We start from the raw sequence: 14,440 nt of genomic DNA on the forward strand, positions 1-14,440 counted from the left end.
CAAAAAAAAAATAACTTAAATGATTTAAGCAAATGGCTGCAATATAACAGAGTGAAAAATTTAAGGGGGTCTGAATACTTTCCGTACCCACTGTATATTATATATATATCTATATATTATACCTTATATATATCATCTATAATATAGATATATATATACAGGTGTGGTCAATAAATTGAATATATAACAATAAGTTGATTATATATCACAATTCCGTTCAAAAAAAGTTAAACTTATATATTATATCATCATTACACACACAGGACTGATATATTTCAAATGTTTATTTCTTTTAATTTTGATGATTATAACTGACAACTAAGGAAAATCCCAAATTCAGTATCTCAGAAAATTAGAATATTGTGAAAAGGTTCAATATTAAAGACACCTGGTGCCACACTCTAATCAGCATATTAACTCAAAACACCTGCAAAGGCCTTTAAATGGTCTCTCAGTCTAGTTCTGTAGGTTACACAATCATGGGGAAGACTGCTGACTTGACAGACGACCACTGACACCTTGCACAAGGAGGGCAAGACACAAAAGGTCATTGCAAAACAGGCTGGCTGTTCACAGAGTTCTGTGTCCAGCACATTAATAGAGAGGCGAAGGGAAGGAAAAGATGTGTGGTAGAAAAAAAGTGTACAAGCAATGGGGATAACCGCACCCTTGGACAGGATTGTGAAACAAAAAACGGTTTCAAAAATGTGGGGGAGACTCACGAAGAGTGGACTGCAGCTGGAGTCAGTGCTTCAAGAACCACTACTCACAGACATGGGTTTCAGCTGTCACATTCCTTGTGTCAAGCCACTCTTGAACAACAGACAGCATCAGAAGCATCTTGACTGGACTGCTGCTGAGTGGTCCAAAGTTATGTTCTCTGATGAAAGTAAATTTTGCATTTCCTTTTGAAATCAGGGTCCAAGAGTCTGGAGGAAGAGAGGAGAGGCACACAATCCACGTTGCTTGAGGTCCAGTGTAAAGTTTCCACAGTCAGTGATGGTTTGGGGTACCATGTCATCTGGTGGTGTTTGTCCACTGTGTTTTCTGAGGTCCAAGGTCAACACAGCCATATACCAGGAAGTTTTAGAACACTTCATGCTTCCTGCTGCTGACCAACTTTATGGAGATGCAGATTTCATTTTCCAAAAGGACTTGGCACCTGCACACAGTGCCAAAGCTACCAGTACCTGGTTTAAGGATCATGGTATCCCTGTTCTTAATTGGCCAGCAAACTCGCCTGACTTTAACCACATGGAAAATCTATGGGGTATTGTGAAGAGGAAGAAGCGCAAGCAATATGCCACACCCAGAATGCAGAAGAGCTGAAGGCCAGTATCAGAGCAAACCAGGGCTCTCATAACACCTGATCAGTGCACAGACTGATCGACTCCATGCCACTCCACATTGCTGCAGTAATTCAGGCAAAAGGAGCCCCAACTAAGTATTGGGTGCTGTAGATGCTCATACTTTTCAGTTGGCCAAGATTTCTAAAAATCCTTTCTTTGTATTGGTCTTAAGTAATATTCAAATTTTCTAGAGTCTACGAAAATGGGATTTGCCTTAGTTGTCAGTTATAATCATCAAAAAATAAAATAAATAAACATTTGAAATATATCAGTCTGTGTGTAATGCATGAATATAATATACAAGTTTCACTTTTTGAATGGAATTAGTGAAATAAATCAACGTGTGATGATATTCTAATTATATGACCCGCACCTGGGGTATCTATATATCATATAATCTATATATATATAATATATATATAAATATATATTATATATATATATATATATCATTGAAAGAATAATATAATTTCAGACTTCCCTGTCCCTGTCTGACGGCACGCTGCCTGTCATGTACGCATACAGCGAAATGCGTAGCCTCTCAAAGAATACTTTATTTGACAGCACACATGAACGCAGTCTGTCAACACAAGCACTCTAGAAAGATTAATCTATGTCCAGCATCTGAGCTATTTTTCTCCAGGAGTTATCACAGAAGATTTGTGGAACAGATTTAGTTTGGTTTCTACTGTAAAACTAGGCCAGGGCCAGTGTTGCCATCTTGTTGAACAAACCGCTCTTAAAAATAAAGGATCTTTATGGCATTGATGGTGTCCATGTGCAGAACCTTAACAACTATGGAACCTTTCCATTCCACAAAAGGTTCTTTATGGTGTAAAAAGGTTCTTTAGAATATTGAAATGTCCTTCACACTGTAAAAACATGGTTCTTTCAAGAACTCTTTACTGATAGGTTTGGGGAACCAAAAATGGTTCTTCTGCAAAACCCCCATTTTGAAACCTTTATTTTTAATGCAAATGTGCGATGATTGGGCAATGCACTTTAATTAAGTGATGAAATTTGCATCATGCACACAATCGGTGGGCCCTTGCTGTACGAGTCAAAACTGAAGTATATTTTGGGCTTTAGTTTTTGCCTGAGGGCTTGCCGTGGTGTCCACCTATTTTCCATTTCCTCTCTATCCAGATTTTTCCCCACTGTCTACTTCCAGTCCAATAAATCTAGCTTTCTTCACAAATGCTGGACTTTCTGACTGGAAGACCTCAGGCAGTACGGGTCGGCAGAAGCACATCCAGCACCTTCACACTGAACACTGGGGCCCCCCAAGGATGTGTGCTGAGCCCCCTCCTCTTCACTATGCTGACCCATGACTGCACAAGTATTAACAATGCAGATTGATTTCGACAGCCTTTTTTGATCATATTTACCAAGGGTACCAACAGTTCTGTCCATGTGTGTATGTTAACATTTATATGGGCGCATGCATGTTACATATATATGTAACCAAATCTGACAAATATATTTTGTAATAGATATCCATATAAAAAGTGAAAATGGAAATTCTGTGACATTTGCCAAAATATGGTAAACCCATATTGAGAATTGGTGCTCTGCATTTAACCCTTCAAGTGCACACACACAGCAGTTGAGAAGTGACACACACCATGACACACACCCGGAGCAGTTAGTGGGCAAAGCTATAATCCAGTGCCCGGGAGCAACTGGGGGTTCAGTGCCTTGCTCAAGGGCACTTTAGCCATGGGTATTGAGGGTGGAAGAGAGCACTGTTCATTCACTACCCCACCTCCTACAACTTGAACCTGCAACCTTCTAGTTACAAGTCCAAATCTCTAACCATTAGGCCACAGCTGCCCCCTATATATGGACTGCGTATGTCTATATATCCCGTAATGTATGACCTCCCATACTCAGAATTCGTGCTCTGCATATAGTGAAAAAGTGACGTGACATACAGCCAAGTATGGTGACCCATACTCAGAATTCGTGCTCTGCATTTAACCCATCACAGTGCACACACACAGCAGTGAACACACATAAACCATGAAAACACACCCGGAGCAGTGGGTAGCCATTTATGCTGCGGTGCCAAGGGAGCAGTTGGGGGTTCGGTGCCTTGCTCAAGGGCACCTCAGTCGTGGTATTGGCGGCCTGAGACTCAAACCCACAAAGAGAAAGCCTTTAGAGTTAGGAGTCAAACTCTCTAAACACTAGGCCACGACTTCCCCCTATAGCATATGTAATATTGTAAATATATAGTAAATATAATATTGTTAATAACTACTAAATGTATGTGAAAATACAATTTTGTACTATATATACACACACACACCCAGTATACATATATAAATAAACTTGCTACATGTACTGTGTTAGGCTAACCGTGACTTATCACAGCACTTACATATTAATGCTCTTTTGTTGGTTTGATTGCTCCTGTCCTCATTTAAGTCACTTTGGATAAAAGTGTCTGTTAAATGATTAAATGTGGACATTCATTTATTTGAATCTGTATAGAATTGCGGACCCTTTGTAGGCAGACTGGGAATGTATTTTGAGACATTTAATTCTGTAATGTAAACCCATGTGTTAATAAAAAGGAATCAGTGTTTCAATAAAGCTATGCAGTAGGCTACTGTATTGTAACTTTCTTGTGCTTATTGCTAAATATATATTTTATATGTATCAATAGTATGGCTTATACATGGTTCATGCATATATTGCAGAATATTGAAAAATATAAGAACTAGATACCCATATATCAAAAATATATTATTTCATATATCACATTATATATTCCCAAATCATAGACTCACATATATTATTTTTTTCTTAAGGGGTAAAACAGCTAACATATGAACCATTACCTGTGTTCTGTAATTCATTTCCATAAATCATTCTACATCTTTAATTATTGCCTTTCTCAAGTATTATGTAAATACATATCTCTATTATTTATACAGTTCTATATAGAGTAAAAATTCACAAATCTGTACATAAATCAATCTACTGTTCCAGATTCATACACATTATTTAATCCTGCTAAATTAATTTTAAATTTTTTGTTCTCATGTCAGATGTGTATGTTTTCATGTATGTATGTTTGTACCAGGAGCTCCTTAAAAAAATAAAAATAATAATAATAACAACAAATACCTTGTGTGTTTGCACACACCTGGCGAATAAAGCTAATTCTGATTCTGATCTTCTCTTGATTCCTCCATCTTTCTGAGGTTTTTCAGTACTGTGTGTCTCTCTCAGGTTTGTTGTTTTTGTCTGCAGTTCTTCCCATTTTGATGGAGTTCAGCCTCCTCGAACAGAATTGGTCCTTCTAGTGAAGAAACGGAGACATTACATTAACAGTTCTGATCAAGGTTTGACTGGTTAGCATGAGTTATAATTCATAATTACATCAAATTCAGATTGTTTTTATTAGCATGACATACCATTTGACGTTATTGCCAAAGCACCGCAGGAAGAGGAGAGGGAAAATAAAAATTCGTAGAATATTAAAAAAACATTCAAATATCATTCTCTTTTGTTAGTAGAATCTTGCAGAAACGATTTAGTAAACATTAAAAATAATTACGACAAGAAAACAGGACATTTTAATGTTCTTAGAATACTAAAAATAGACATTCAAATACAAATAAAGTTAGTAGAATGTTAGTGGAAAAAGTAGAACAGTTTTTTTTATTTATCAACACATTAAAGTGAAGAAAAATGACAGTAAAGACATTTATAATGTAAAAAATAAAAAATATATATATTTCAAGTAATGAGTTTTCATTCTGTATCTCGTAAATTGTGGCGTTGTGTAAAACAAAGCCACTGAGGAGGAAGTGGGCTCCTTCACTATTTAAGATTTTTTTAATTTCTCTTTTTCAAGCCCAAACATCCTTGAATCAAGATGCAGTTACTTGCAAAGTCCAAAATGAATTCAAATGTAATGGAGATCTGTCGGAAGTTATATTTTCAAAGCTGTTGCTAATGCAGCTCATTTCTGCAGTCTATACGTTTATGTTTTGGTTTATTTAGAGAATACATTGACATTTTGGGTTCAATTCAGTCCTTCAATCTAATTTACTTGGTCTTAAAAAAGGTCTTACAAATGGCCTTCATAAAACCTGCAGTTTGCACGTCTGAAAATCATCACCTGTTTGTAACAAACCCCTTAAACTGAAAAAAAAAAAAAAAGATTGTCACTAAGGGTTTTCTTAACGGTTTTTCTTAAGCTGTCTGTTGCAATCGGTTGCAGATAATCACTTTATCAGCACTTTCAGATGGAATAAATTTCTCTTTTATTTCCTATGAAGATGATAAAGCAGGTTGCCAAAAAAAAGAAGAAGAAAAAAAAAAAGGAAACATGATATGAACAAAAGAACTTGTCCTTTTATGGCATCGAAACCATGACTGTCCTATAAAGATTTGAAGGCGTTATTTTTTTGAAAATGTCAGATAAAGAGGAGGATCCTGATGATCATAAAGATATTTAAAGATGCATCTGTCACCTGAACATTCACAAGATTCTCTGCTCATACGGTGAGTTTGATTTCTGATCATTTTTAAAATGATGTTTCTTTTTTCAGAAAATGACAGAATGTATGTTCATGTGCAAATCAAAGTGATTGTATTTACTGTGTTTCAGGTGCATCTGATCCTCTGAGCTGGACGTCTGAAGCGATGATCACAAACATGATTGTGAGTTTCTGAATGTGAGAATGTGAGTGTGATTTTGTCAGACGTCCATCATCAGACTCAGATCTTGAGTTTGTGTCTCTCAGGTGTTGCTGTGTTTGTCTGCGCTGTTTCCCGTCTTGATGGGCGCTGAAGAGGTCAGATGTTTTCGTACCACTGACTGCTCTGATGTGTATTCGAGTTGGAAAAATGAGAGTGGTGTGTACACCATCAGCACAATAGATGGACCGCTGCAGGTCTACTGTGAGATGATCCCTGGGAATCAAATCGACCAAGGACACAATACCACATTAAGTTAGTTTTAAATCATCTTTCAGACCATACTCAGACCTGACCTGGCACCTCAGTATGATTCCCATGCAGCTAACAAATGTAGGTTGTAAAAACGTTGTGAGAACATTGTTTTGAAATGTTAAAATGTCCAGTTTTCTTGTCATGATTAGAACGCAATTTAAAGGTTGCAAAAACATTTTTTTTTTTTTTTACAATATTCTAGTACCTTTATTTTCACCCTAAATACATTATTTGAATGTTTATTTTTTTTTTTTATAAAATCTAAATTACATTTTCAAACAATGTAAATAAATACATCTACTAACTTTATCTGCTAAATGAATAATCCTAAATCCTAATCCTAAGAATGTTAAAAAAAAATCAGTTTTCTTGTCATAATTGGCACCTTTTACATATTTTATAGTAACATATAGACTAAGTGCTTTTATTTGTGCTCTACTTCTGAGCATGAAATGTTTGTTTTTGCAGAATTTACATTTGTTGCTAACGAACGCCTGTCAACTTTCAGAATAAGAAGTTTTTTATTGTCGTAAAAAGTTAAATTGGTGAATGACGTGAAATGATGATTGTGTGAAAGTGATGAATGATTTCTGACTGTTTCAGGTGTTTCTCAGAAGGATGGACGGCGAGGAGAATTTCTTTAGGCCATGGGAGAAATATAAATGGGGTTTTGGAAATAACACTGGCGAATACTGGCTGGGTGAGTGTTTCTGTGACGTTTTAGGCTTAAAATAATAATAATAATAATAATAAAAAACAATCAGACTCTTAGAATCAGACATTTAATCAGGCCTGCAGTACAAATTCAGACTTATTTTTGTTCTGTGATTTACTGAACCGGTTTCCTTTCAATTTTTAACAGGTTTAGAGATTCTTTACCAGCTGACGCGAAAATACAAGTATAAACTCAGAGTGGATATGGAGGACTTTGAAGGGAAGAAGGCTTACGCTCTGTACAACTCTTTCTCTGTGGGCTCTGAGGCTGATGGGTACAAACTGCAAGTGAGCGACTTTGTAGATGGAGGAGCAGGTGAAACACCTCAGACGTTTCAATCTTTCTAAGCCATGCTTAAACTAAAGCTTTTTTAAGTTATTTTAAAAAAAGTCATCTTAGATGTCCAAATGAAAGTGCCTATAATGAAAGTTTCTTTCTCCATTCTGCAGGTGATTCTTTGAGTTATCACAATGCAATGAAGTTCTCCACCGTTGACAAAGACCAAGATGCTTGGAGCGGTAACTGTGCTATGACATACTCTCAAGGAGGGTTTTGGTATAACGGCTGTGGTTATGCAAACCCCACTGGTCTGTATTTGTGGGGGAAAGATGATGGCAGTATATATATTGGTGTCTACTGGTATCACTGGAAGAGCAGCTGGAAATCTCTGAAGTCCATCAGCATGAAGATCAAACGTGTGAAGTAGAGCAGGGCTTACAGACACTTCACTGCAGCTTGTGCACATCCACATCTTTATGCATACATGTGGATCTTTTTTAAAATTTTCCTGATAAATAAAAATGTGTTGAAATTGGGTTCTGCATGCTTTGTCTGCTTTGATTTTGAAGTAATAAATGTTTATGCAAAGCAGTATGTTGTTTGTGTGTTTTTGAAGTATTAACCAATTAAGGAGGCAATGCTCATGTGGGCTTCATATATGATTTAAAATAGTTTATTCAGGGTGTGTGAAGGTAATTTTTTATAACATTGTTAAGAGTAAATCAGATTTAAGGAGAGAACACAATATGTCAGTATATTCCTACACATAAACGTCTATTGAGCAGAAAATGAACCGCATTAGCAACAGTTTGAAAATACAACTACCAACAGATCTCCATTATGTTTTAATTCATTTGACAAAAAAGCTTGAATATGGAAATAACTTCTACAGCATTCTGCAGAAAAGTACTGTTTTTCCTCAGTGTTTTTGTCTTGTTTTCCAGTGCAAATAACGTTTGAACCTAAAAAAAACATTATAAAGAAGTTTTTTTTGAGAAACTGATAAAAGTTCACGATTAAAACTAACAAATATCTGCCAACAGGCTCAACTTAATTCAAAGGGAAATATGTTTTCAAAGCTCACTGTAGGGCTGGGTGATAAAACAATAACTATATCACTCATTGGAACATGCAGAAACGGAGAAAAAATTTTTTATAAAGATATTTATTTTGTTAAAGAAAATAATAATTTTTTGTCTTTCTCTTAGGAGGAAAAATCTGCCTTGAAACTAAATAAAGAAATAAAGCTTTGACATTTGTTTTGATATAGATATCGACTGAAACGAAAAAAAAAATGTATTGTGATAATTATTTTGGCCATATCGCCCAGCCCTTGCTTACTGACAGATATTTGTTATTGTTTCGAGGATAAACTCACTTAATTTTGTTCATTTTCTCAGAAAACAAGACTTCAACTGTCATCATTTTTTATTTCTAGATTTGAGAATGTTTAGAATTTTTTTTTTTTTTTTTTTTATTATTATTATTATTATTTATTTTTTATTTTTTTCTTTTGCAGTGCATGCAACATTTCATTTTAAGGCCTCAAATTGTTGGGTGAACTAAGTTTTTTTAAGACCTATAAACCTAGTTTATTATGTAAAAACGTATGGGAGTAAGTTAGATATATATCGATATATATATCTATGTGTGTGTGTGTGTGTGTGTGTGTGTGTGTACTTTAAATATGTACTTTTATCTGGACCTTGGCCAGGAATTAACTGGTGATAGATAGAACTAAGATTTTGGTTTTCAAATGTTTAGATGAATTTTGAGTGAATATTGTAAAAATTAAGTTTTAAAATTAGTGCATTTACTTTTGTCAGTTTTGTGCTTCTCATTTGCCATCATTGAAGTGTATTGTGTTGGCAGTATCTCTGCTGCTTTTTGGTTAATTTCTAACGTTTTCTTTCTGTGACAGCTGAACCGTGACTTACTGAAAGATATTCAAGATTCGCTTAGCATCGCTGGATCGCTAGTGCGATGAAGCTGAAGCACAACAATGACTGATTATGAATCAAAATCTTCATATCAGATATTTCGAAACTTTTCAAATGTTTCATCACAACACTGTGGCTTTCCATCCGCCCCTGACCTGATGTGACCTAGGACATGGACAACAGGATATCATCATCTTCATCATCTCTGGTAAGGAAGAGGAAGAGAACACGATTAGGAGGAGAACACACCTGTGGACAATAAATACAGTAATTGTTGTATGGTTTTAAAAAGGGAGTAGGGAAGGATAAGGCCCATTTTCCAGATAATGGACTGTTAAAGACACTTAGAAGCCTAGCTGGATCCTGCAGGGTTCACGGAGAGAAAAGGGATTGTATTGTGGCATTTGTGAAGAAAGCAAGATTTATTGAACCGGAGGTAGACAATGGGGAAAAATCTTGACAGAGAAGAAATGGAAAATACAGTAGGTGGACTGAAGGCTTCAGGAAAAACTAAAGCTGAAAGTATACTTCAGTTTTTACACGTACGCAAGCTCCCACCGATTGTGTGCATGATACAAATTTCATCACTTAATTTATGTGCATTGCCCAATCATCGCACATTTGCATAAAAAATAAAGGCTCTGAAAGGGGGGTTTTGCAGTGATGCCATAGAAGAACCATTTTTGGTTCCCCAAAAAACCTTTCAGTAAAGAGTTCTTGAAAGAATCATCTTCTTACAGTGTGAAGGACATTTTAATTCAATTCAATTCAAGTTTATTTGTATATGCTTTTCACGATACAAATCATTGCAAAACAACTTTACAGATATTTAAGCTTTTTCAATATATTTAGTAGTAGCTTATCAGTGGTGACTGTCAGTTAATGTACATATGGCAGAAATGTATGGAAAAATCAATAAAAGACATAATCAAAAAGACGATGAACACTATTAATAGCAATTATTATATGATGCAATCAACTTATAGCAAAATTTGGTAGTTCTGTATGTTGTCTCTGGGTTAGCATCATCTGAGGTCCTCTGAGGGGTTGGCATCATCTCTTCTCAGGTGTTCTGGATCCAGACTGGAGCTTGTGTAAGGCTGCGTTTACACTTGCCATTAAAATGCGACCTGTATCCGGATGTTGTCCACATACACATTGAAAAGACAAGTGTAAACACTTCTGATCGGAATGTTCTCCGATCAGCATATCCTGGTCCAGAGGATCTCAGTGTAATGTAAATGCAATCCAGCCATCGTGTCTGCATTCACAGGTCGACATCATGCAAAACACCACCCCTTCTCTCACGAACTGTCAAAAAAAAAAAAAAACGGAGAACACTCGTGTGAAGACTAGTGAGACTCCTACATTTATCTTTGATTTGTAAAATGTCCTGCGACTGAAAATGCCTTTCAAAAGAAAACCCACCACTTCAGGCTGACTTTGCACCAGGCCAGTCTCTGCAAACTTATTTAAATATTGCGTGGGAAAGACAGATCCTATTGGTTATCCAGATAGAAAAGTCAGTTGATGTTGGCAAGTTTAAACGCACCGTGTTCTGATTGACTGATGATCCGATCTGCTTGATTTCTAATAATATTACTAAGGGGCAACATGTACAGACATACTGAAAATAGCAGAGGACCTTGGACAGCTCCACTCCATATTTTACTGGTAATAATTGAGATGACTTCCCATTTAAATAAACAAAGTGGTAGCGACCGGACAGGTAGGATCTAAACCATCTTAAAACCTGCCTTTGAATACCTACATAGTTTGGTAATCGATCTATGAGTATGTCATGATCTATGGTGTCGAACACAGCACTAAGATAAAGTAAAACTAGGAATGAGATGCAGCCTTGGTCTGACGCAAGAAGCAAGTCATTTGTAATATATATATTACACTTGTACATTTATAGTAATGTCTTTATCTATATCTATATCTATATCTATATCTATATATATATATATATATATACAGTATGCATATATGTGCATGAGGTCAGCGTCATTGTCAACGTCACTAACGCGTCGCGAACGCTGTTCTGTGGATGCTTTTGGCATCAGTTATGGACATTGGAGAGAGTAAGCTCCGATTGCATGATTGCCTTTCCCTCTCGTATGGTTCGAATCAGCTGTTCTGTTTCTCGTGCGGGTCTCGCACTGCTGCTGTGGCTGCCGTTGTTGTGTGTGTGACAATGCACACATCATATGCATCATCGGTATGTCTAATAGGCGTTTGCTAAGTTTGAGGGGTTAATGTATAATAGTAGTATTAAATGGTAACATTCTGGTTTTATTTCAGGTGCTCTCCCTAAAACATTGAGAGTGTTGACTGCTAGTCCAGGCTTGTTTCACGTCCTTTGCCACAGATAGCATTGCTGCTTTTGTTTTGCGTTGATTTTGCTTTATATATATATATATATATATATATATTTATAATATATTAGATTAGATTAGATTAGATTCAACTTTATGTGTCACTGCACATGTAAGGTACAAGGCAACGAAATGCAGTTAGCATCTAACCAGAAGTGCAATAAGCAGTAAGTACAGAATATACAAAGGTCTACAATATGTACAATAACTATACAGATAAGTATTATCGACAAAATTTACAGATTTTAAATACTATCAGCATGATATACAGATAGGTGTACTATGAACATATTATACAGATGAAATATGTGAAGTGTATGTACACTATAGGCAGAACTATGAACATATGAACAATTTAAAACTATTGCAATGGAAAGTAAAGTGCATAGAAAATATTTCAGTGTGCAAATGGGTTATTCAGTGTTCCTGGATGAACAGACAGTAGTTGCAAGTAATAGCAAGGGTTTGCTGTTTTTGCTTGTTTTGTAAATAATAAAATAATAAATAAATCAGTCAGATGTAGTGATGAAAGTGGGGGAGGAGTCTGTGTGTATGGTGTGGGGGGTGTCAGAGGGCAGAGTTCAGCATAGGAGACAGCTGTAGGGAAAAAGCTGTTCCTGGATCTGCTGGTCCTTGTCCGGAGGCTCCTGAAGCGCCTCCCGCTTTATATATATATATATATATATATATATATATATATAGATATATATATATATATATATATATTTTATATATGATATATATATATATATATATATATATATATATATTATATATTTTTTTTTTTTAAGTTATCTTTATTTACATTTGGCTAGAAGTGATGCTCTCTGCTCTTCTTTGTCTTTGTATTTTCTAATAGTTTTTTTTTTGTGTATTTTATTTAGTTGATTCCTATTTTGCAAAGAACCCTATCCTTTGCCTTTGGGTTTATTTTTGCAGTTCATTATTTACTTTGTGTGGCTTGTTTGATTTCGTTACTTCATATTAAGAGTGGTAACCCTTCTTTTTTTTTTGTTTGTTTCACACGATCCTTGTTTTGTATGTTTTTGTTGGCCGTTAGATTTATCTTATCATATTTTGTTAAATGCAACTCTATTCTTTTTCTTTTGTATTTTTCTAGTTTTTGTATTTTTGTTTTGTTGTTTTTTCTTTTCTTTCTTGCAAACTGTTAAAACCAACTGTTTCTATTGTGCATTCTCTTAACTCTTTTGATAAATTTATTCATTGTTATTTGAGGGCAAATATGCCTTGCCCATTTCTTTTGCAGTTTTTTTAATTCTTATTTTGTGTTTTGTCATTTAGTTTGTTAAATCAACATGAGGGCAGTTCAGTGCCATGTTTAATAATTCTGCGTGCATTTTAGTGACTCTTTACTGAGATTGCTCTGTTCTTGTGTCACAGGATATGAACTGGTGAAAAATAGAACTGAGATTTTTATTTCTAAATGTTTAGGTGAATTTTGAGTGAATATTGTAAAAATTAAGTGTTTTAAAATTAGTGCATTTACTTTTGTCAGTTTTGTGCTTCTCATTTGTCATCATTAAACTCTGACACCCCCAACACCCCCCCACACCACACACACAGACTCCTCACCCCTCCTCATCACTACATCTGATTCACAAACAAGCAAAAAAAACGTAAACTTGTTATTACTTGCACTACTGTCTGTTCATCTAGAATACTGAGTAATCCATTTGCACACTGAAATATTTTTCTATGCACTTTTACTGTCCATTGCACTAGTGTAAATGATGTTCATAGTTTCTGCTTAGTGTACATACACTTATACATAATCCATCTGTATAGTATGTTCATAGTACACATATTTGTGTATCATGCTGATAGTATTTAAAATCTGTAAATTATGTCCATATTACTGCCTTATTTATATATTTATTGTACATTTTTAACATAGTAGACACTGTATATTCTGTACTTACTGCTTATTGCACTTCTGGTTAGATGCTAACTGCATTTCGTTGCCTTGTACCTTACATTTGCAATGACAATAAAGTTGAATCTAATCTAATCCAATCTATTGTGTTGGCAGTATCTCTGCTGCCTTATGGTTAAAGAGCAGGTCATATGGTATTTTAAAGTGTTCCAATATTGTATTGGAGTCCCCTACATCAGGTTTAAATGCATCTAAGGTCAGAAACATTGTAATTTTCTCAGAATATACATTTAATATATTAGAGTCATTTTGCCAATGATTAGGAAATTATTCATTTCAAGCAAGTTTCGGAGCAAGCCCCTATCCCTTCCTCAAGCCTACTCTGCTCTGATTGGTCAGCTGGCCAAACCTGTTGTGATTGGCAAAGAGATGAGTCCTTGAGCCAGTTAGCCAGTGCTACCATTGACAAAGCACCTTTACATAAAACAATAATATACAGTAGGTAGACATCCAAAATGGGTAATACCGCCGCAGGGCCGCGGCGTTAAATGCAAGTCAGTCGCGTGTTAAAATCATTCGCGAAACTACCGCCAGGTGGCGCAAAGGGACGGATTGCGAACTGAATGTAATTGTAAAATGAAAGGAAGACGTTAAACAACAATAACAGGGTTGTATTATAATATACATTATAACATCCTTAAAGCCATTAAAAAATAGGATAGTCTTAGGCTACAGTCTACTCATTAAAAAATTGAAGAAAGACCTTTACACAAGGGCTCTTATTGCATGCTATTGTTATTAAACAGTCATTACATACATACATACATACAATAACATATAACACACACACACACATAGTAAAATATATATGATATACTTATATATAATACCTATATATATACGGATTAAAG

General features: G+C 35.4%; 1 protein-coding gene and 1 long non-coding RNA gene across 2 annotated transcripts in view; both read left to right on the forward strand.

The window, feature by feature from the left end:
- Positions 1 to 7,905, forward strand: part of LOC109066844 (microfibril-associated glycoprotein 4-like) — a 198,673-nt gene extending 190,768 nt beyond the window's left edge. Inside the window, exons 2-4 of the mRNA XM_042770468.1 lie at positions 6,924 to 7,020; positions 7,183 to 7,350; positions 7,485 to 7,905. Coding sequence (XP_042626402.1) covers positions 6,924 to 7,020; positions 7,183 to 7,350; positions 7,485 to 7,741 — 522 coding nt within the window. The 3' untranslated portion in view covers positions 7,742 to 7,905. The remainder of the gene's footprint in view (positions 1 to 6,923; positions 7,021 to 7,182; positions 7,351 to 7,484) is intronic.
- Positions 5,766 to 6,201, forward strand: LOC109081780. The gene is made up of 3 exons (XR_006161660.1): positions 5,766 to 5,870; positions 5,977 to 6,029; positions 6,113 to 6,201. It is a non-coding gene; the product is annotated as an uncharacterized LOC109081780 (long non-coding RNA).
- Positions 7,906 to 14,440: the final 6,535 nt, after the last annotated feature.

This window comes from Cyprinus carpio, chromosome A14 (genome assembly GCF_018340385.1).
Source record: "Cyprinus carpio isolate SPL01 chromosome A14, ASM1834038v1, whole genome shotgun sequence".
In the NCBI taxonomy this organism is placed as follows: Eukaryota; Metazoa; Chordata; class Actinopteri; order Cypriniformes; family Cyprinidae; genus Cyprinus; species Cyprinus carpio.